The 21,641-nt window shown below is 45.8% G+C and overlaps 1 protein-coding gene across 1 annotated transcript in view; it reads left to right on the top strand.

The window, feature by feature from the left end:
• Positions 1 to 21,641, top strand: part of LOC146802295 (E3 ubiquitin-protein ligase TRIM39-like) — a 279,501-nt gene that overhangs the window by 15,859 nt on the left and 242,001 nt on the right. Inside the window, exon 2 of the mRNA XM_085621863.1 lies at positions 1,676 to 1,771. Within this exon, the coding sequence (XP_085477989.1) occupies positions 1,676 to 1,771 (96 nt within the window). The remainder of the gene's footprint in view (positions 1 to 1,675; positions 1,772 to 21,641) is intronic.

Below are 21,641 nucleotides of genomic sequence, written 5' to 3'. Positions count from 1 at the left end.
CCTCCACTGGCTCAGGATGGAAAATCGCTCTAAATTTAAAGCCCTATGCTATATGCATAGGATTAAATCAGGTGCAGCGCCACAGTATCTCAGTACCTTGGTACACCCATACCTCCCTACGCGTCTTCTTCGATCCTCGAATCAGGCAAATTTCAAGTCACCAGGATCAAACGAGCACGTATGGGTGGTCGGTCTTTTGCTTACTTGACTCCTTCACTATAGAATTCACTCCCCCTTCAACTCTGCCACAAAACTATTTACTATAAGTTTCGAAAAGACCTAAGAACGTGGTTATTTAACCACTAAAGTTCTCACTTTTCTTTCTGGCGTGGGTCTGTAGATGGCGGGAAACCTCTGGGTAGCTGTGCGCCATATACATTTAACAATAATATAATAATAAGTGCTATAGGTGTCTAGCTGCAGCTATTAGGAGACGCTGATAGAAAGTGGTCCGACATGTTGACTTAGTGTTGGGTTGTTGATGAGTTCTTTTATTTCCAGCGTGTTGAGATGTGTGTCGAAGGATTCCTTCATGCATTTTGTGTTTGTGTTGCAGGGGAGTTGGAAGTCTCTGAGGAATGTGAGTGACTGCATTGGATGGAGGCAGATATGATTATGTCTGAGATTTCTTCTATGAAGTGCTTGCTTGGTCCGGGTCGTCTGTAGATCAGTTAAAAGAATGTTATTTTGGAGATAGATAGAGGGAAGTGGCAGGAGAGGAGCTTGAAAAAGTTAGGTATGGTAGAGTTACTAAGAGTGAGGGTCCTGTGTGTAGCATTCTCCATAGGCTGGGCACTCGCAAATGTCTACACCACACATGGAGGGTAGTTTTACACGTCTTTATTCATCAGCGTGTAAACGCCAACTCTACGTTCCAAACCTGTCTTCCTTTCCCTGCATTCGAACGATCATGTCATGAGTGTATGGATTCCATCAGGACCCAAAAGGGTCCCCGCCATTTCTAACTCAAACGACACATCCCCCTTTGTTAAAAAACAATCTCTCTGCTCCCCATCTCCCTCTTTGTTAAAAAACAAATTGCCAAGTCTAAATGTTTCCATGCAGTTAGGCTTAAAGTGCGCACTGTGGGCCCAATACATAAAGGTAAACTTAGATGTTTGGTCTAAACTTAGGCCAAACGTCTAGGTTTATAACTCTGAGAATTCACGAACATGAAGGGCATTTACGAGTACTATCCTTTTGCCCGCTCTTGGGCGGAGATCCAGCCCGAGTGGGGACTAAAATATAGTACTTATAAAAGCTCTTTGTGAATTCCCAAAGTCATAAATTTAGACGTTTGGTCTGAGTTTAGACCATATGTCTAAGTTTGCCTTTGTGAATCGAGCCCAGTGTTTTTATCAAGTAGCAGTAAATGCCAGTGATGAAGCTAGTTTGCATGGAACAGGATTTCAAGTCCTTCTAGGCAAGAACAGGACTAAAGAAGTGAAACTGTTGTCTGTATTCTTGTCTGTGATACTTGGGGCTGGTGCTCACAATCCTGATATGTGCGACTGGTACTTACAATCTGGATATGTTTGGGTGGTACTCACAATATTAATGTATGACTGGCACGTACAGTCTGCGCACATGGGGCAGAAACTCTAGTGACTCTTTTCTGTAAGTAAGACAGCACTCTACAGATCCACACTTATTTCTTGCGCTCTCATCCCTGCAGGTAAAACTTCAAGATTGGCTGTGTCTTCTGAAGAAAGAGGATGAATATATTCTGGAGTCTAAAGTCAAGGAGGAGGAACAATATAAAACCATGAGGGTGAGTAACTGCAGTGAGTGCTGTGTCTCTGTGTGCCTGTATATGTCTGTGCCCATGTCTTGGTGTGGACACACAGAGGCTGATGAGTGACCCTACAGACTGGGTCATGGTTCCCACCAGATAAATATACTAAACAGAGTCAATGTGCTTGGATATTGGGGCTGAAATCGGCCAAGGGCCCATCCTAAAATAAATAAAAACAAGAATTACTCTCTGACCTTAAGATAGTACTTACATACTTACATGGTGTGTGTTAGTGTATGTGTGCACAGGTGTGGCATTATCTGGCTGTGAGAATGTATGTGTGTGTGTGTGTGTGTGCATGTGTGTGTGTGTGTGTGTGTGTGTGTGTGTGCGTGCATGTTCATGCTTAGGTGTACGTGTCTAAGTATGTGTTCATGTATGGATCGTCCTGGAGTTATTCATGGGAGTGCATGCATGTCTGCACATCTCTATGTTTGTGTGTTCTTGTGGGCATGGATGAGTGTTTGTGTGTCTGCTATGAATGTATATATTGCGAGCCATGGAGTATCCAGATGCATGTGCTAATATGTGTACATGTGTGTTTGAGGGTTGGGTATGCTTTAGTGTGGATTTATTGACTGTGAGTTTGTACTTGCATATGTGAATGCCTATCTAGGGCTTTCCCTATCGCAATGTCTGGTGGTATTTGTGAGTTTGAAAATGCATGTGCATCTGTTTGAGTGTGTGCCTCTGTGAGCTTGTGTGTTCATACGTCGTGAGTTATACATCAGTGAGATTATGTAGGCATCTCTGTGTCAGTATGTATATGTATGGGTGTACCTATGTGAGAGAGTGAATTTGCGTGGTTTGTGTATACACGGTCTGTAGATATTCATCTGTGTTGTACAACTGTATGGATATGTGTGTGAGTGCGCACATTAATGTGTGCATCTGTATGAGTCAGTGCATGCATGGGTCTAGAGTTATATATCTGTGAGATTTTAAATGTATCTGCGTATGAGTACATGCATGCAAGGGTGTTTATGTGCCTCTGTGAGTCTGTGTATGAATGGAGAAAAGATTTCCCTCTGTGAGTTTGCACAAGCATTTGTATGTGAGTGTGCGCATTAATCTGTGCATCTGTATGATTGTGTACCTCTGTGGGTTTGTGCATGTTTGGATCTGGAGTTATCTATCCATCCATCGAGCCAGCCCGGTGTAAGACCCTTCCTAAACCATGCTTTCAGTAATGTAATCGTGCTATGGTGTTGTTTATACATCATCAGCCACTGACCTTGGACATTCTCTGTTGTGCTCAATCTTCATTGCAAGGTTTTCCTGCAACAGTCTCATTAATCGGCCATAGTTTGACGTGTCATATTTTATGCCTCCATTCGACCTCTCTTACAGGGATAGGCTATAGCTGATTGGAATGCCCCACGATAACTAGAGCACTTGGCCCTGTCTCAGGCTGGAAGAAAAGGCGGGCCTGTAACGTGGACGCACCATTAGCATTAGTGCACATTTATCACTGTTCTGACACAACCACTGGTCGCGATATTTAAGTGTTAGACAGGGGTGTCTGTAGTGATAAAGTTAACAAGGGTGTCATTGCCCTAAACATTTCATGATAAGTGAGTAACTCATAGTTTTTGTGAAGTTTTTCCTAAAATACACTCTTTATTCTGTAATGATTGTTACCTCACTTGTCACTATGCCGCCTGATAGTACTGACAACTGAGTGACGTGTTCATTGCTGCAAAGTACTCTTCACTAGATCATAGCCCTGCACAGGCACTGCCAGACGAGACGACTTTCAGGGCTAATGATCATGCTGGTTGAAGTAATTTGCCTTGAGTGTCCGGTGGTCTGTCCTCCTATGGCTCGAAACGTGGCCAAGGACATCCCTTTCTGCACTTGATTGTAAGGATAGCAAGATCGAGCAGTCAAAGGTTTCTCAGAACTCAACAGTCAAGCAACAGACACATTAATGGTATGTCTAGCCTGTAGTGCTAGAGGCACTCTAGTGGTCTGACACCACGTGATGACCTTTGACTACCATAGTTTTCATTGACTTAGGTGTGTTATTTTAGCTTAGCCTGAATGTACGACGTCCTGCATATGCCTTGTTTTTCTTGTGGTTTCTTTCTTGTTATCTTGCAGTCTTAAAGTGGGAGCTGTCACAGAGTAGAACAGCCTTGCCAAGAACAGAACGTGTGGGATGTGCACTGGATAGCATGAGAGAGAGAGGTGTGGAATGTACTTTTTGGTCTTGAAGTGCAGTGTTATGAGCAGTGGTGCACAAATGTGCAATATGTTGTACATTGAGAGATGAAGTGTGTGATGCTATAGGCAGTGGTGCACAAATGTGCAGTGTGTTGCGCATTAGGAAGTATTATGAAGTTCTTACTATTGGCTTTGACATGGCCTCATGTCATCCTGAATTCTGACTCTGCCTTGCTTGAGAGATTTTCTGCGCACAAAGACAGGCTTGCAAGTTGTTTGGGTTAATCACATTCAAGGTCTTTTTGTTTTTGTGAGAGATTGTTTAATGTACCCTGGAAGACTTTCGTAAGCTTCGTCAAGATAAAGGCTGGAACATGTGAGAATGTAGAGGGAACGTGGGAACTCCTCCTTGCCGTGGAATGCTTGCCTGGAAGCTGGCCAGTTCCAGTAAGTTTCCTTGGCATAGAGGGAAAGACTCTCAAACCTTCTATTGTGTTTTTGAGATTATAAAGCTGAAGGTTGTTGACTCAGAAATCGGGATTTTGGAATCCGAATGGGGACGGACGCGTTTACTTCGGTACAGCGGAACCCTGGTTGCTGAGGCTCTTATCCCCGGCTGTTGAATGGAGTGGGCTAAGATGCAGATGCAGTGTTTGCACCAGGTGAAGTGTTGAGTTTTGATTGTTGCCATTGTGATGTGTGGCTAGTGGCTTTGATCATTTGAGGTGTTTTTTTTGTGGTGTGTGAGTGAGTCAAGGTGCACATCCATCAAAGTAATCATTTGATGTATTGTGTACATATATTCTTCTGATCTTTTGCAGGATGTCCAGTATATTTTCTTGAGTGTTATCCCATATTATTTGCTGCTTGTTTATTATTATTATTATTATCCATGCATTTAACTGTTGCATTTACCAAGTGTGTTATTATTTCTTGCTCATAAATATTACCTACTGGCGGTCGCCAGTAGGTAGTTATAGTTACAACCTAGTTTCCATAGGAAAAGCATTTTTTGATTTGCTAATAACTTTGGCGCCAGTTGACGAATCTTTGTGAAATTCTCCCCCCAAAAAGTCTATCCAGGTCAGCTCCTAGCCTGAAAGTTTGGCGGTGATTCATCAAGGGGGGGCTAAGAAAAAAGGGGGGTCCCAAAACGCGTTTTCCCCATGTTAATTTCCATACGAAATTTTGCGATGAGCTACAGCCCAAATTACCCCAAATTTGCCAGAAAGGTAGAGCTTGGTTCAGAAAGCGACATTTTTTTTTTTAAAATAGTGTAAATCCGTTCAGTCGTTTTTGAGAAATTCAAAAAATAAGAGTAAAAAAATCAATTTCCCATAGGAAACTTTGTGCAAGGCTAGAGCTGAAACTACTGAACGGAATTACTCCAAATTTGGAACAAAGGTAGTGCGTGGGTCAGAAAGCAACCTTTTTTTACATGGTGTAAATCCGTTCAGTAGTTGCTGAGAAATTAGAAAAATAAAAGTTTCGATATATGGGCGGAGCCTAAGTCCCGTGCACGAGCTTCACTGCGCTTCACTGCCAACACTCCAAACCAGGAAGTGTTGGCAGCCATATTGTGCCTCAATAGAAGCGATTCGCTAGAAAACAGAGAAACAAATGTAGAAAACAAGAGAAGGGGGCAGGGTAGAAACACCCTGACCCTTTAGGCCTGCTCAGGGAGTCCCAGAAGGACCCTTTTAAAAAATCGGCACATTTCGCGCTGGGGTCGTGGGTTCCCGTGTTTTATTTTAATAAGACCCCGGGGTGGGCACGATCCCGGGGGCATATCTTAAAAAATAATAGCGGGGGCTCGCTGGAGCTGCGGGGGCTCGCTGGGGTTTCCGCAGGCTCGGGGTTTCACTCATGTTGGGAGGGGGGTTGCGCGGCCCCCCTCCTGGAGCCCTCCATCTGCTTATAGCTTTGGCATCGTTTGACAATTCTTTACGAAATTTTCTAAAAAGTTTCTCTTTTTTGATCAGCTCCTATCTTGAAAGTTTAGGGGTGATTGGTCAAGGGGGGCTGAGAAAAAAGGGGGGTGTCAAAACGTATTTTCTCAATGCATTTTCCATAGGAAACTTTAGACAAGGTTACAGGTCAAACTGCTGAACAGAATTACGCCAAATTTGGCAGGGAGAAAGGTCTTGGTCCAGAAAGCGCGGTTTTGTAGAAATGGTGTAAATCCATTCAGTAGTTTTTGAGATATTAAAGGGAAAAAAATATATATATATCTGGTCGGTGCCTAACTCCCGAGCACAAGCTTGCCTCTGATTGGCTGCTAACACTTCAAAGCAGGAAGTGTCCTCTGATTGGCTGCTAACACTTCAAACCAGGAATTGTTAGCAGCCATCTTGTGCCTCGCATCGAGTGAAAATATAAAAGAAAGGTTCCGGGGGCAATTTAATATAGTGGAGCTCTGTGTAATGATGATTTGGATGCAGTGAAGGTTTAAGATTTATTAACAATAAAGGAGAAACAGGTGAGCGCCAGGCAGCACGACTTCCACTCCAGGACACCAGTAGGAAGATAACCCTTTCACGCTCCCTGTGCCCAACATCACCACTTTGCAGCTATGCCTTTAGAAGCCAGTCCGTCGGCTCGCAGCTGTCTACCTTTGCTGTACGCTGCTGTGCCTCTACCTCTGTGAGCTACTATGCTGCTGTTCCTTTGGGAGCGGACGGCTCGTAGTTCTGCCTCTGTGAGTTGAGCGGACGGGCCGCAATTGTCCCTCTGGGTATGAACTGTTCATAAGTCACACTATATGAGCATTGAAAAGCCATTTTGTGATTCAGTCCGTCAGCTGGCATCTGTCCGAGGCATTTCTGAAAACATACCGGAGCTCTTTCTGTGAGAGATAACCCTTTCACGCAGCGTCTCCCCACATTAGCAGGTAACACACCCTCTTCCCACATCACCAGCATACCCCCCAACAACCTTCTTGGGCCCAGAAGTGTCCCTCTACGAACTATTAATAAAAATATGCTTGTGAGGTTGGAGAAATAAGAATCTTAGTCATGTATAGATTTACATATAAAACATTTTATTAAAACAAAAACAACAACAAATACAAATAAAACTATGTACAGCTGTGGCGTGTCATCGCTGGTCCATTTGTGATTCACAGCCTGCAAGACAAAAAGAAAGATAAGATGGTGCGCCATGTGTCCAGCAAAGGAGATAGAGAGACAGAGAAAGAGTGAGAGAGAGGAAGAGAGAGAGAGGAAGAGAGAAAGAGAGAGAGAGAGGAAGACAGAGAAAGAGAGATAGAGTAAGAGAGAGAACGAGTAATCATACAAGGAAGAGAGAAAGAGAGAATCAGTGTGAGAGAGAGGAAGAGAGAGTATGAGAGAGAGGGAAAGCGAGAAAGAGTGAGAGAAGAAGAGAGAAAGAGAGAGGAAGCCAGACAAAGAGAGAGAGAGAGTGAGACAGAGAGGAAGACAACGAGAGAAACAGTGTGAGAGAGAAGAAGAGAGAGAAAGTGAGAGGGAGAGAGAGAAAGAGTGAGAGAGAGGAAGAGAGAAAGAGAATGAGAGAGGAAGAGATAGAGAAAGTGAAAAAGTGTGAGAGATAGAAAGGAAGAGATGGAGAGGGAGTGTTGACACTGGAGAAAATCTTCACAGCTCACCTTTGTGCCACCGGTGTGTCTCCAACCACATGCCGGGACATAGTGCACCATCAAATTTAGTGATCTGAAAGATAGTATAGATTTAGTTTTTGCAGAGTACATACAACTGCACACGCGTAATTCTCTGTTTCAAGGAAGAGAGAAACAGTGTGAGAGAGAGGAAGAGAGAGAGTGAGAAAGAGTGAGAGTGAGGAGAGAGAGAGAAAGTGAGAGAGGAAGAGAGAGAGAGGAGGAGAAAAAGAGAGAAAGAGTAAGATAGAAGGAAGATAAAAAGAGAAACAGTGTGAGAGAGAGGAAGAGAGAGAAATAAAGAGTGAGAGAGATGGAGAAAGAGTGAGAGAGAGGAAGAATGAGAGAGAGAGTAAGAGACAGAGAGAAAGTGTGAGAGAAAGAAAGAAAGAGATGGAGAGGGAGTGTTGACACTGGAGAAAATCTTCGCAGCTCACCTTTGTGCCACCGGTGTGTCTCCAACCACGTTCCAGGAGATAGTGCAGCCCTCAAGTTTAGTGATCTAAAAGATAGTATTGAATTAGTAATTGCAGAGTACATACAACTGTACACGCGTAATTTTCTTATTTCGCTAATGCGCAATGAGGCTGGTGCACCCCATCCACTCCCACTGCTCGGAGGTGTCTGTGCGCTCTTGTGCGCCCAGACTGCTGCACACTATCCACACCCACCACCCAGAGGTGACTGCCCTCTGCTGCGGAAAGAAGTCTCTCTGCTCACCTTCTGCCACCGGCGTATGTGTAAGAGGGTCCACCACGTGCCGAAGCAACTGTCATGCGTTCAAGATGGCCACACATCATCGCAGATTTTTCGCGGGTTCAGCTTTGGTGATGTTGGGGGGGAGACGTCGATTCGTGAATCACAGCCTGTTCGATATAAAGCAAGATAGGATTGTGCGTCATGCGTCCATCAAAGGGGAGAGAAAGAGAGAGAGAGAGAAAGAAAGAGTGAGAGGAAGACAGAGAGAAAGAGAGAAACAGTGGGAGTGACAGGAAGAGAGAGAGAAAAAGAAAGAAATAGTGAGAGGAAGACAGAGAGAAAGAGAGAGACAAAGAGAGAGAGAAACAGTGAGAGAGAGAAAGAGAGAGGAAGAGAAAAAGAGAGAGAGGAAGAGAGAGAGAGAGAGAGAGAGAGAGAAAGAGAGAGGCAGACAGAGAGAGTGAGATACAAGGACGAGAGAAAGAGAGAAACAGTGTGAGAGAGAGAAAGAGAGAGAGAGAAAGAAAGAATGAGAGAGAGGAGGAGACAGAAAAAGAGAGAAAGCATGTGAGAGAGAGAAAGGAAGAGAAAGAGTGTGAGTGACAGAAAGGGAGAGATGGAGAGGGAGAGTGAGTGTTGACACTTTGGAAAAAATCCTCACAGCTCACCTTTCTGCCACCGGTGTGTCTAACCACGTGCTGGGATATAGGTCAGCCCTCAAGCTTAGTCATCTGAAACATAGTATGGAATCAGTAATGTATGAGTACATACAACTGCACAATTTGTGAATCACAGCCTGCAAGACAAAAAGAAAGATAAGATGGTGCGTAATGCGTCCAGATAGAGAGTGAGAGAGAGAGAGAGGTGATGGGTGAGTGATTTAATTGCTGCTGGTGTACTCACTCTCTACTACTTTCTCTACTACTCACTACTCTCTACTACTCACTACTCTCTACTACTCACTCTACTACTCACTCTCTACTACTCTCTACTACTCTCTACTACTCTCTACTCTCTACTCTCTACTACTCTCTTCTTCTCACTCTACTACTCACTCTCTACTCCTCTCTACTAGTCTCTACTCTCTACTACTCACTACTCTCTACTACTCTCTACTACTCTCTCTACTACTCTCTCTACTACTCTCTCTACTACTCACTCTACTACTTTCTACTACTCTCTCTCTACTACTCACTCTCTACTACATTCTACTCTCTACTACTCACTCTACTACTCAATCTTTACTACCCACTATTCTACTACTCTCTAATCCTCTCTCTACTCACTCTCTACTATGCTCTACTACTCTCTACTACTCACTCTCTAGATACTCTCCACTACTCACTCTACTACTCTCTTTCTACTACTCTCTCCTACTACTCTTCTCTTACTACTCTCTCTACTACTCACGTTCTACTACTCTCTACTACTCACTCTCTACTACTCACTCTACTACTCACTCTCTACTACTCTACTCTCTCTCTACTACTCTCTACTATTCTCTCTACTACTCACTCTCTACTACTCACTCTACTACTCACCCTCTACTACTCACTCTACTACTCACTCTCTACTACACTCTACTCTACTACTCTCTCTCACTACTCACTCTCTACTACTCACTCTCTACTACACACTCTCTACTACTCACTCTCTACTACTCACTACTCTACTACTCACTCTCTACTGTTCTACCTCTCTCTCTACCTCTCTCTCTACCTCTCTCTCTACCTCTCTCTACCTCTCTACCTCTCTCTCTACCTCTCTACCCCTCTACCTCTCTACCTCTCTACCTCTCTCCCTCTCTACCCCTCTACCTCTCACTACCTCTCTACGGGCATACATATGCACATATATATGTATATATATACTCACTCTCTACTAACTCTCTACTACTCACTCTCTACTTCTCTCTACTCTCTACTACTCTCTTCTTCTCACTCTACTACTCACTCTCTACTCCTCTCTACTAGTCTCTACTCTCTACTACTCACTACTCTCTACTACTCTCTCTACTACTCTCTCTACTACTCACTCTACTACTTTCTACTACTCACTCTCTACTACTCACTCTCTACTACACTCTACTCTCTACTACTCACTACAGAGAGATAGAGAGATAGAGAGAGGAAAAAAGAGTGAGAGGAAGACAGAGAGAAAAAGAAAGAAAGAGTGAGAGGAATACAGAGAGAAAGAGAGAAACAGTGAGAGTGAGAGGAAGAGAGTGAGAAAAAGAAAGAGTGAGAGGAAGACAAAGAGAAAGAGTGAGAAAGACTAAGAGAGAGAGAAACAGTGAGAGAAAGGAAGAGGGAGAGAAAGTGGGAAACAGTATGAGAAGAAGAGAGAGAAAAAGAGTGTGAAGGAGAGAAAGGAAGAGATGAAGAGGGACAGTGAGTGCCCATACTGTTGACAAAACCCTCACAGCTCACCTTTACGCCACCGCTGTATCTCCAACCACGTGCCGGGACCTAGTAGAGCGTTCAAGCTCCCACATCTGAAACATATGTTCAGCCGTTCTGGGCCATGTAGCATTGTTGTCCTTCCCTGTAAGCGTAAGCAGAGTGGGCTGGCCGGGCGTATGCCAGTCCTGCGTGAGGCTGTGAAGAATGACTCCGGAGCTATGGACGTGGCTCCATTGTTAGCTGTATGAGGAATCCACTGATGCTGCACTGTTGCCAGATTGGGCTAGATCACGCACAATTGGGCTATATTTTTCCTGGTTGTGCGATAACATTTTGGTTTGTGCTAGTTGCCAGATTATAAATATATATACAGCGCTCCAGCAAACTAGTATGTTAAAGCGCTTTATTAGACAAATATTTACTTGGCAGCCTGCTGCAACATCAAGGCCAATGCATTCACCGCCTGCTTGGAGATGTCCCTGCCCCTCCTTCCTTAAAGTAGCAATATTGGGCTACTTTGGGCTAGTTTTTGGTTGTCTTTAGCCTAGAGAATGCTTGAAAAATCTGGCAACACTACCATGCGGGTGTTCTTGTTGTAGTGCGGCCGTCACCCGTGTCGCAAGCATCAATGTGTCTCTCTGGAGCCAAGTCCCACAACATGGCCAACATCGAAGGTACAGGGAATCACTGACCCTACATTCATCCATAGTTCCACGCAAGAAAGATGGTGAACATGACACATCTGTGTGGATGTGAATGTTTATTACACATTCAGTGGAGTATTGCAGCTGTAGCAATACTGGGCTATGCAAAGTCCAAATTTCAGTTTTTGGGTCATGGAGGGCAGCCAATTAGAGACAAGCTCGTTGTCAGATTTAGGGTACGCCAACATATGTACTTATACAATCACTCCGCCAATCCCCACGCACTTATAAATTCACTATACACTCTCGTTGCAGTACTCTAATCATCCAGTCTCTACGTACGTACTTGTACAATGACTGAGACAAAGTTGCATAACCAAAGTTTTCTCCCACTGTCAAAGGTAAGTTGGTTGCATACGCTGTCCAGAGCACAATGTAATGTGGTAGGGCCCAGGGGCAGCATGTTGCATACATAATGAACACACAGACGCAGATAGATAGTGGAACTGGGTACGAGCACGTGCACTCGACTCCTTTTTATTAGGTCTCGGCCTGACGTAGGCAGCGCATGCGCTGTCTCGTCATACGAGGCTTCTTGGAATCGATATGATTCCAGAAGCCTCCTTCCAGCTCCGCCTTAAGTTTTGATTCGTGCGCGTCCTTTTGCGTCACGAATTATGCCAAAGGCAGTGCAAGGATTGCACTGCAGGCATGCCACTCGCTGATTGTTGCCACCCTGTCTCCTTTAATCCACGCCCTGCGGGATTGGATCTCTCACCAGTGGCGTGACACAGTAGGTTTATTGTAAGCTAGCTGTACTTTTTTTTTAAGACATCGCATGCGTTTGTTATCGCGGGCAGCTTCAAATGGCCATTTCGCTTTCTGTAAGCTTTACTTTACGGCGCTTTGCTTTCCGGTGATTTTCCTTATGTTTCAAGCTAATAAGTAAGTGTTAGATTAAATATGAGGACTCATGGAGAGAGCATGCCAAGCAGTAGGGGAATTCATGGTTCGCGAACACAACTCAGGTTGCAAAGTAAAAGATATTCCTTGTCTGCTCAGTTTTCAGTGTGACTTATCAGTTGCGAATTCATCACACACCTGAAGCTGCAATACCCAGAGATAAACTGTACCTTTTATTAAAATGCTCAAAGTCAATGCATGCATTGGCCAGAAGCAGTGTGGCTCCATATCTGAAATAAGTGTAGTTCAGTTTGCGTCTACGGTGAAGTACTCTTCTGCTGCTAGTATTGCGCTTTGTGTGTTAACCAGTGGGTGTGTTTACGTAATTGGGTGTGTTGATGGGTGAGTGAATAAATTGCTGCTGGTGTACTCACTCTCTACTCACTCTCTACTACTCTCTCTACTACTCTCTATTACTCACTCTCTACTACTCTCTACTACTCACTCTCTACTACTTTCTCTACTACACTCTACTCTCTACTACTCACTCTGTACTACTCTACTCTCTACTACTCTCTACTCCTCACTCTACTCACTACTACGCTCTACTACTCTCTACTCTCTACTACTCACTCTCTACTACTCACTTTCGACTACTCTCTCTCTACTACTCTCTCTACTGCTCACTCTACTACTCACTCTCTACTACTCACTACTCTCTACTACTCTGTACTACTCACTCTGTACTACTCACTCTCTACTTCTCTCTACTCTCTACTACTCTCTACTCCTCACTCTACTACGCTCTACTACTCTCTACTCTCTACTACTCACTACTCTCTATTACTCTCTTCTTCTCACTCTCTACTACTCACTCTCTACTCCTCTCTACTACTCTCTACTACTCACTCTACTACTTTTTACTACTCACTCTCTACTACTCACTCTCTACTACACTCTACTCTCTACTACTCACTCTACTACTCAATCTCTACTACCCACTACTTTCTACTACTCTCTAATCCTCACTCTCTACTCACTCTCTACTATGCTATACTACTCTCTACTACTCACTCTAGTACTCTCTACTACTCACTCTCTGCTACTCACTCTACTTCTCTCTACTCTCTACTACTCTCTACTCCTCACTCTCTACTACGCTCTACTCTCTACTACTCACTACTCTCTACTACTCACTACTACTCACTACTACTCTCTCTACTACTCACTCTACTACTTTCTACTACTCACTCTCTACTACTCACTCTCTACTACACTCTACTCTCTACTACTCACTCTACTACTCAAACTCTACTACCCACTACTCTCTACTACCCTCTAATCCTCACTCTCTACTCACTCTCTACTATGCTATGCTACTCTCTACTACTCACTCTAGTACTCTCTAATACTCACTCTCTACTACTCTCTTTCTAGTACTCTCTCTTACTACTCTTCTCTAACTACTCACTCTCTACTACTCATGTTCTACTACTCTCTACTACTCACTCTCTACTACTCACTCTACTACTCACTCTCTACTACACTCTACTCCACTCTCTCTCTACTACTCTCTACTATTCTCTCTACTACTCACTCTACTACTCACTCTCTACTACACTCTCTCATTTACTCTCTCTCACTACTCACTCTACTACACACTCTCTACTATTCACTCTCTACTACTCACTCTCTACTGTTCTACCTATCTACCTCTCTAACTCTCTCTCTACCTCTCTACCTCTCTCTCTACCTCTCTACCCCTCTACCTCTCTACGCGCACACATATGCACATATATATGTATATATATACATATGTATGTGTATATATATATATATTCATACATATATATACATCTGCATAACTATATAAATACAAATATAAATGCATGCATCATGCATACATATACATATATGCATACATATGCATGTTATGTACATGGAAGTTTGAAAAACACTAATAAAAGCAAAGCGAAAAAGCCACCTAATTACAAACAGAATTGCTTTAGCTTAAACGAGGGCGAGACCTATTGCATTTTCAATGCTTGTTACCAGGTCACATGTCCAGTGACATCTGTGCTGGATGTATGTGGGGTGTGTGTAAGCCAGCCCTCTGGGAATGGTTGGTGCTGGTAACAAGTACAACAGTAATCATCGGATCACACACACAGAGATTCAATCATAAAGGGTCCATGACTTGTGCTGCACTAAGTTAGGAGCACCAGATGTGAAATAATACACAAAAGATTCTATCATAAAGGGTTAATGACTTGTAGTACACTGAGGTAGGGGGGCATCAGATCTGAAATCACACACAAAAGATTCTATCATAAAGGGTCCATCAGTTGTGGTGTACTGAGGTAGGGGCATCAGATGCATTCCGCGTGTGCACAGCTCCCGATGATGCGTATTCCGGAAGGGCCGCACTGGTAGCAATGTCTGTTGTCTACTGGACTGCATTATCTGCAATCGCAACTCGATCTAAATTGTGAGCCCTACCGTCCGCAATGTAGATGGAAGACAGTAGTCAACACAGACATCGAGGAATGCTTTTTGTGACTTCCTCTTGACAAAATCCGAGGACATAGAGTACAATTCTGTCTGCAATTAATAAATCATGTGGCAATGTAAATTGTGAGCAATAAATAAATCAAGGCTGAATTCAAATTGTGAGCTCTGCTGACTGCAGTGTAGGTAACAAAAGATGAAATATGTATGGAATACAGTGTCGAAATGTGTAGGTTTCGGGGACGTTATAGTTAGTTGCCTACTGGACTCGGAAATTAATGAATCAAGACTGAATTTGAATTGTGAGCCCTGCTGACCACAGTGTAGGCCGGAGGCAGCGGTCAGCAAAGGCCCACAGCCATGTGGCGTTGACTTTAGCTGCGCAGATTGGGAGCATTTGGTTTTCTTAACCTATTATAGTCTCTTACACAATTTGCATCAGTACTAATCTTGAATTGTGAGCCCTGCTGACTGCAGTGTAGACCGGAGGTAGTGGCGTTGAGTTGAGCTGCACAGTTAGTAGCATCAGAAGCATTCAGAGTGTGGGGAGCCTGCGATAATGTGTGGTCCATGCAGGCCGCACTGATAGCAATGTCTTTTGTCTAATGAATTCTGCCTCGAAAAGGCCACATGGTGATGATTTGTGGTGCACTGAGTTAGTGGTACCTCTGGCGTTCAGCGTGTACGCAGCGTGAGATGATGTGTGATCCGTGCAGGCCGCACTAGTAGCAATGTCTTTTGTCTAATAAATTCTGCCTCAATAAGGCCACGTGGCGTTGACTTGTGGTGCACTGAGTTAGTGGTACCTTGCAAGACAAAAAGAAAGATAAGATGGTGCATCATGCGTCCAGCAAAGGAGAGAGAGAGAGAGAGAGAGAGAGAGAGAGAGAGAGTGAGAGAGGAAGCAAGAGAGAAAGAAAGAAAGAGTAAGAGAGACAGGAAGACTGTCAGGTACCCCACAAGGCTCACCTGTGGCTTGCGGAGTGTTCTCACAGAGACGACATGAGCTATCGCCCCCTTACCCACCTCACCCCAGTAGGGAGCTTACACCAACAGGGATAGAGATGGATCGGGGAAGGCAGCCAAAGAAGGTAGTAATGATATGTGGAAGGAACCTCCCTGGGATGTGACAACCTTTGTATCTGCCTGGTGAAAGAAAACAAGGGAGACCAGTTAGAGCAAGGACGCGCAACCCCCTATCTAGGTTACCTCTTATGCGCCTGGGGCTCGGATAATTACCTGGTGAAAGACAGCATGATTTAGTAAGAAAGAAACCATAATGATAAGCGCTCCTGCGCGCTCTGCTTCCATCCAACGGAAGGAAGGAATAAGGTTAACTAGCGTCCTTGCGCCAAAACCTTAAGTACAACAAAGCGCTCCAGCACGGTGTAAAAAAAAGCAAAGCGCTCCTGCGCGGTGTAAAGAAAAGCAAAGCGCTCCTGCGCGGTGTAAAGAAAAACAAAGCGCTCCAGCGCGGTGTGAAGAAAAACAAAAAGCGCTCCAGCGCGGTCCCTGTAATACGTCCCCGAATGCGATCCAGCGCGTGTTTGTGATATGCCCCCTGAAGCGCTCAGGCGCGGTGTCGGCAATATGACGGACATGAGACAGGGGCTCCCAGGAACGCTCCTCTGGACCATACCCTTTCCAGTCCACCAGATAGTAAAGCCTCCCCCGGGTACGCCGGGAACCCAGTATCGCTCTAACCTCGTATTCAAGGTGATCATCCCTTAGCACAGGGGAAGGAGGAGAGGAGCGAGCACAATCGGGGTGAACCGCTTGCAACAGGGACACATGAAAGACCGGGTGTATTCTCATGTGAGGAGGCAACGTGAGTTTCATGGCAACTGGGTTCACTACCTTCTCAATAACATAGGGCCCCACAAAGCGCGGCAGGAGCTTCTTGGGACCATGCACATTGAGGTTACGAATGGAGAGCCACACTCTGTCCCCTTTCTTGTATTCCGGTTCCTTCGTCCTACGGTTGTCGGCCCATTGCTTGTACGTTTCCTTGGTTTGGCCAACTCGAACCGGGCCTGCTGCCAGAGGTCGCACAGCCTGGCGTGATCATTCTGGACAGTGGGCAGGGGACTGTGCAGAGGTTCCCCCCAAGCGGTGGTATGAGGGTGTCTACTCTGAAGACAAAAGAAGGGGGACATGCCGATGGCGGAATGTCTACTGTTATTGTAAGCGTATTCCACCATCCATAGCGCCTCTGCCCAGTTACGGTCCATCCCCAGTAGCAAGCAACGTAGATACTGTTCCATGGTATAGTTGGTTCTTTCGGCCTTGCCATCGGTTTGGGGGTGGTAAGCGGAAGATAAACGGATGTCCATGTTCACGATCCTACAAACTTCGCCCCAAAAACGGGACACGAACTGAGAACCCCGATCCGTTATGACCACCGATGGAATGCCATGTAATCATACTACGTTGTGTAGAAACACCAACGCCAACTCGGCGGACGAAGGGACTCCCTTCAGAGGTATGAAATGGGCCATCTTGGAGAGGTGATCCACGACGGTAAGGACAGTGGTATAGCCTGATTCCGTGGCTGGTAATTCAACCACGAAATCCATGGAGATGGTGTGCCACGGATACGGAGGCACCGGGATGGGATGCAATAGTCCGGTTGTGGGCGTCGACGTGTTCTTTCCTTGGGTGCACACCGCACAACGAGTTATGTAGGCCTTAGTGTCGGTTTCCAGGGTCGGCCACCAGAAGTGCCGATGCAACAGCTCCATGGTTTTGTGGCATCCAGGGTGGTTGGACAGAACATGATCATGACATATGTACAGGGCCTGTTGTTGGTGACTCACCAATGGTAAGTAGTATTTGTCGTCCTTGTACCAGAACCCGTTTCACATGACTACATCCCCTTTCCCTTCCATTAAGGTGGTGGCATCGTTCTGGTTGATGTCCTTTTGTACTTGGTTAAGGAACTCGGAAGACATAACCGCCCCCTGGAAATGGTGTTCAGGGATAACGGCTACGGGTTCCGGGGCGGACGGGATTTCGCTCCTATCGTCCAGATGGGATAAGGCGTCAGCCTTGGCGTTCTCTTTCCCGGGTCGATAGGTGATACTAAAATCGTATTCATTAAAAAACAGGGTCCATCGCAACTGTCTGGATGTGAGGGCCCGGGGTGAGCGAAGGAACTGCAAATTCCTATGGTCCGTGTAGATGAGAACTGGGTGTTTGGCGTCTTTTAGATAATGACGCCATTCGCCGAATGTGGTTTTGATGGCCAGGAGTTCCCTGTCGGAAATGGTGTAATTGCGCTCGGCCGGTTGTAGCTTCCTGGAATAGAACGCCACTGGATGCAGGAGGCCCGTCTCGGTGTCTCTTTGTGATAACACACCCCCCAGTGCGTCTTGCGAGGCGTCGGCTTCTATGATGAACGGCCGTTCAGAGTCAGGGTGTCGCAGGACAGGTGCAGTGGTGAATCATCTCTTCAGTTCCTGAAAGGCGCGTTCTGCGTCAGAGTCCCAACGAAAGAGGACGCCTTTGCGTATTAACCGGGTAATGGGAGTCACGATCATAGAAAAACCTATGATGAAGCGGCGATAATAGTTGGAAAAACCCAAGAACCTCTGGACTCCATTCACGGTGGTGGGGGAAGGCCATCATAGGATGGCTTCCACCTTCTTGTTATCCATTTGTTTCCCAGTAGGAGCTATGATGTGTCCGAGGAACTCGACTGTTGTGGTGTGGAACACGCTCTTCTCTAACTTCACATATAGACGATGACGCTCCAGTTGCTGTAGGATGGTACGGACATGCTGAATGTGTTCTGTGAGGGAGTCCGAATAGATCAGAATGTCGTCAATATATACGATACAGAAGATGTCAATGTAGTCCCGGAGTACCTCATCAATGAAATACTGGAACGCGGCGGGGGCGTTGCAAAGCCCAAAGGGCATGACCTGGTATTCGAAGAGGCTGAACTTAGTCCGGAAGGCCGTCTTCCATTCGTCACCCCTTCGGACTCGGACAAGATGATACACCCCCCGCAGGTCCAGCTTGGTGAAGATGGAGGCCTTTTTCACCTGGTCCAGTAGATTGGATATTAACGGGAGGGGATACCTGTTCTTTACAGTGATGGCGTTCATCGCCCTGAAGTCTATGCAGGTCCTCAGGTCTCCTTCCTTCTTAGCCACAAAAAATAAAGGGGAGGATACCGGAGACCGGGAATGGCGTATAAACCCATTGCGCAAATAGTCATCCAGATAGGAGCGCAGATGCTCTGTTTCTTTTTCCGTGAGGGAGTAGAGCCGGCTGCAAGGGAGCGTGGAACCTGGCTGGAGATCTATTCTGCAGTCAAACGAGCGGTGCGGCGGTAGAGTATTAGCCCCTTTTTTATCAAACACTGCGGCTAAATCACCATACGCTTCAGGAACGTCGTCTCGGAGTACCGCACCCACGCCTATCAAAGGGAGAGAGCACCCTTGGATGGAGTTGTCCTCGATGGAGGTGGTCTGGCGGTAGCAAGTCTTGGTACAATGCTCTGAGTCCAGATCTATGGTTCTAGATGTCCAATCGATACGTGGATTGTGCTTCACTAGCCATGGGGGGCCCAAAATGACCTTGAACTGCGGTGCGTCGATGTTATGTTATATAGTACTTCTAACGCGCACAAATACTTAAAAAGTGTCCTGGCGCGAATGCTGCATACGGAACCTTGAGGAGAAGACATTAGAGTGCCCCAGAGAAAAGAAATGTTTTCAGTTGCTTTTTAAAAAGCCTAAGGTCTTGGATGACGCGCAGTTTCAAAGGTAAGGCATTCCAGGCCATGGCTGTTTTCACTGAAAAAGATTGGCCACCCAGACGGGCCCTATGGAAGCGTGATACCGTCACTAGGTGCAAGGTGGTGGAGCGCAGCAGTCTGTTTGGAGTATAGAAGGCGAACCGCTTTTGGATGTAGAGAGGGCCAGTCTGCTGCAAAGCCCGATGGGCCAAAATCAGGGATTTGAATTGCACTCTTCGGAGGACTGGCAGCCAGTGTAAGTCGCAGAGATGTTTTTTGACGCTAGACCGTCCTGAGATGTTAAACAGGAGTCTAGCCGCGGCATTCTGTATAGTCTGTAGTTTGTTAATTAGGTATCTTGGGATACCCAAATACAGAGCGTTGGTGTAGTCGAGCCGAGAAAGAATAAGGGCACGAATAACAGCTTCCTTGGCAGACTGAGGTAACAGCGGGAGAAATCTTCTCAATACCTTAAGAGTGCCAAAACACTGGCCAACCAGTTTATTGATTTGATAGGTGAACCGTAAGTCCTCCGAGAACCAGATCCCAAGATTTTTTGCAGGAGAGCCCACAGAGTGCGGGCATGGGAGATTAGAGGGCCATAGAGATGATCTAAAGTCAGGAGGAAAATGTCCATACAGGAGAACCTCAGACTTGTCCTCATTACATTTTAAATGTGCAGCGGCCAGCCACTTAAAAACAGCCGAAAGGCAGTTCTGGGCGGACACGGTAGACAAATCAGAATCCTTCCAAGTAAAAAGAAGTTGGGTATCATCCGCGTAGGCCATTATTTTTGCACCAAGTTCTTCTGCCAAAAAAATCAAAGGAGTAAGATAAATATTGAAAAGCAAGGGGCTCAGGGTGGATCCCTGTGGGACGCCAGTAGCAACCTTCCTCACCGTCGAGGAGAAAGGTGGCGTCCACACCTGCTGAGTCCGATCCTCTAGAAAAGATTTTAACCAATTCCACACGTGGCCACCAACACCAATATTAGCCAGGCGAGAGAGGAGGAGCTGATGGGGGACCGTATCGAAGGCAGCAGAGAGATCAAGAAGCACCAAAACTGCTCTGCCGCCCGCATCAAGGCACCCCCGAATGGCTTCTGCAACCTCCACCAGTGCAGTTTCGGTACTGTAGGCGGACCGGAAACCAGACTGCGCCGGGTGTAGTAGGCTGGAGGATTCCACGAAGGCTTCCAGTTGACGAAAAACAACCTTCTCACAGATTTTGGCCATGGCGGGGAGAAGAGAGATAGGGCAATAGCTAGTAGGAAGTGCAGGGTTGAGTGAGGGTTTTTTTAGGAGAGGAAGAAGTTTGGCCTGCTTCCAACTAATAGGGACCGTAGAAGTCTACAGAGAAAGATTAATAATTCTGTTGACCTTCAGAGAGATCACCTCAGCAATACCAGCCAGCACTCTTGCCGGAGCGGGGTCGGACGGGGACCCCGATTTGAGAGATTTTAGAATAGCCAATGTGTCACATTCCTCAACATGCGAGAACTTGGAAAAAGAGGAGGAGCAGGTCTGGGAGGTCGGCAGAGAGGAGGGGTCAGTCAGGGGGGAAGAATCACAAACAAGGCTATCCTGGATCAATTGAATTTTTTCGATAAAAAAAGAGGACAGTTCCTCACAACGCTCTAAAGAGGCTGGAAAGGGAATTTGTTCCGCGGCAGGGGATAGAAAACTTTTAACTATCGAGAAGATCTCTTTGCTGTTGTTTTTGGCATTAGCGATACGGGCAACAAAGAAGCTACTCTTGGCTGCGCTAATGGCTGTGTAGTAATCGTGTTGGGCCTTCCGCAAAGTAGCCTTGGCAAGAGGACAGTAGTCCCGGCGCCAGATGCGCTCCAGCGATTTGCAAGACAGTTTAAGAGCTCTAAGCGAAGGCGAGTACCAAGGTTTAGGAGGGATGGTCCTAGGCCTGCACACACGTGGGGCTTTGGACACAGATTCCACGCTGTGGGCGATCCATGAAGTGAGGTCAGCACACTCATTCTCCAAAATGCAAGAAGGTGAGGGTTCCGACCGAGCCAAAATCTTTGCAAGGGCCGGAATATCGATCCTGCGGGGCTGTAAATAATGGACAGGGCGGGCACTGGGCAGGAATTTACCAATAGACCATGAAAAATGGACCAAATAGTGGTCCG

The sequence above is a fragment of the Triturus cristatus genome, chromosome 8, assembly GCF_964204655.1.
Source record: "Triturus cristatus chromosome 8, aTriCri1.1, whole genome shotgun sequence".
Lineage (NCBI taxonomy): Eukaryota > Metazoa > Chordata > Amphibia > Caudata > Salamandridae > Triturus > Triturus cristatus.
This window is presented reverse-complemented; position numbering and strand designations above follow the sequence as displayed.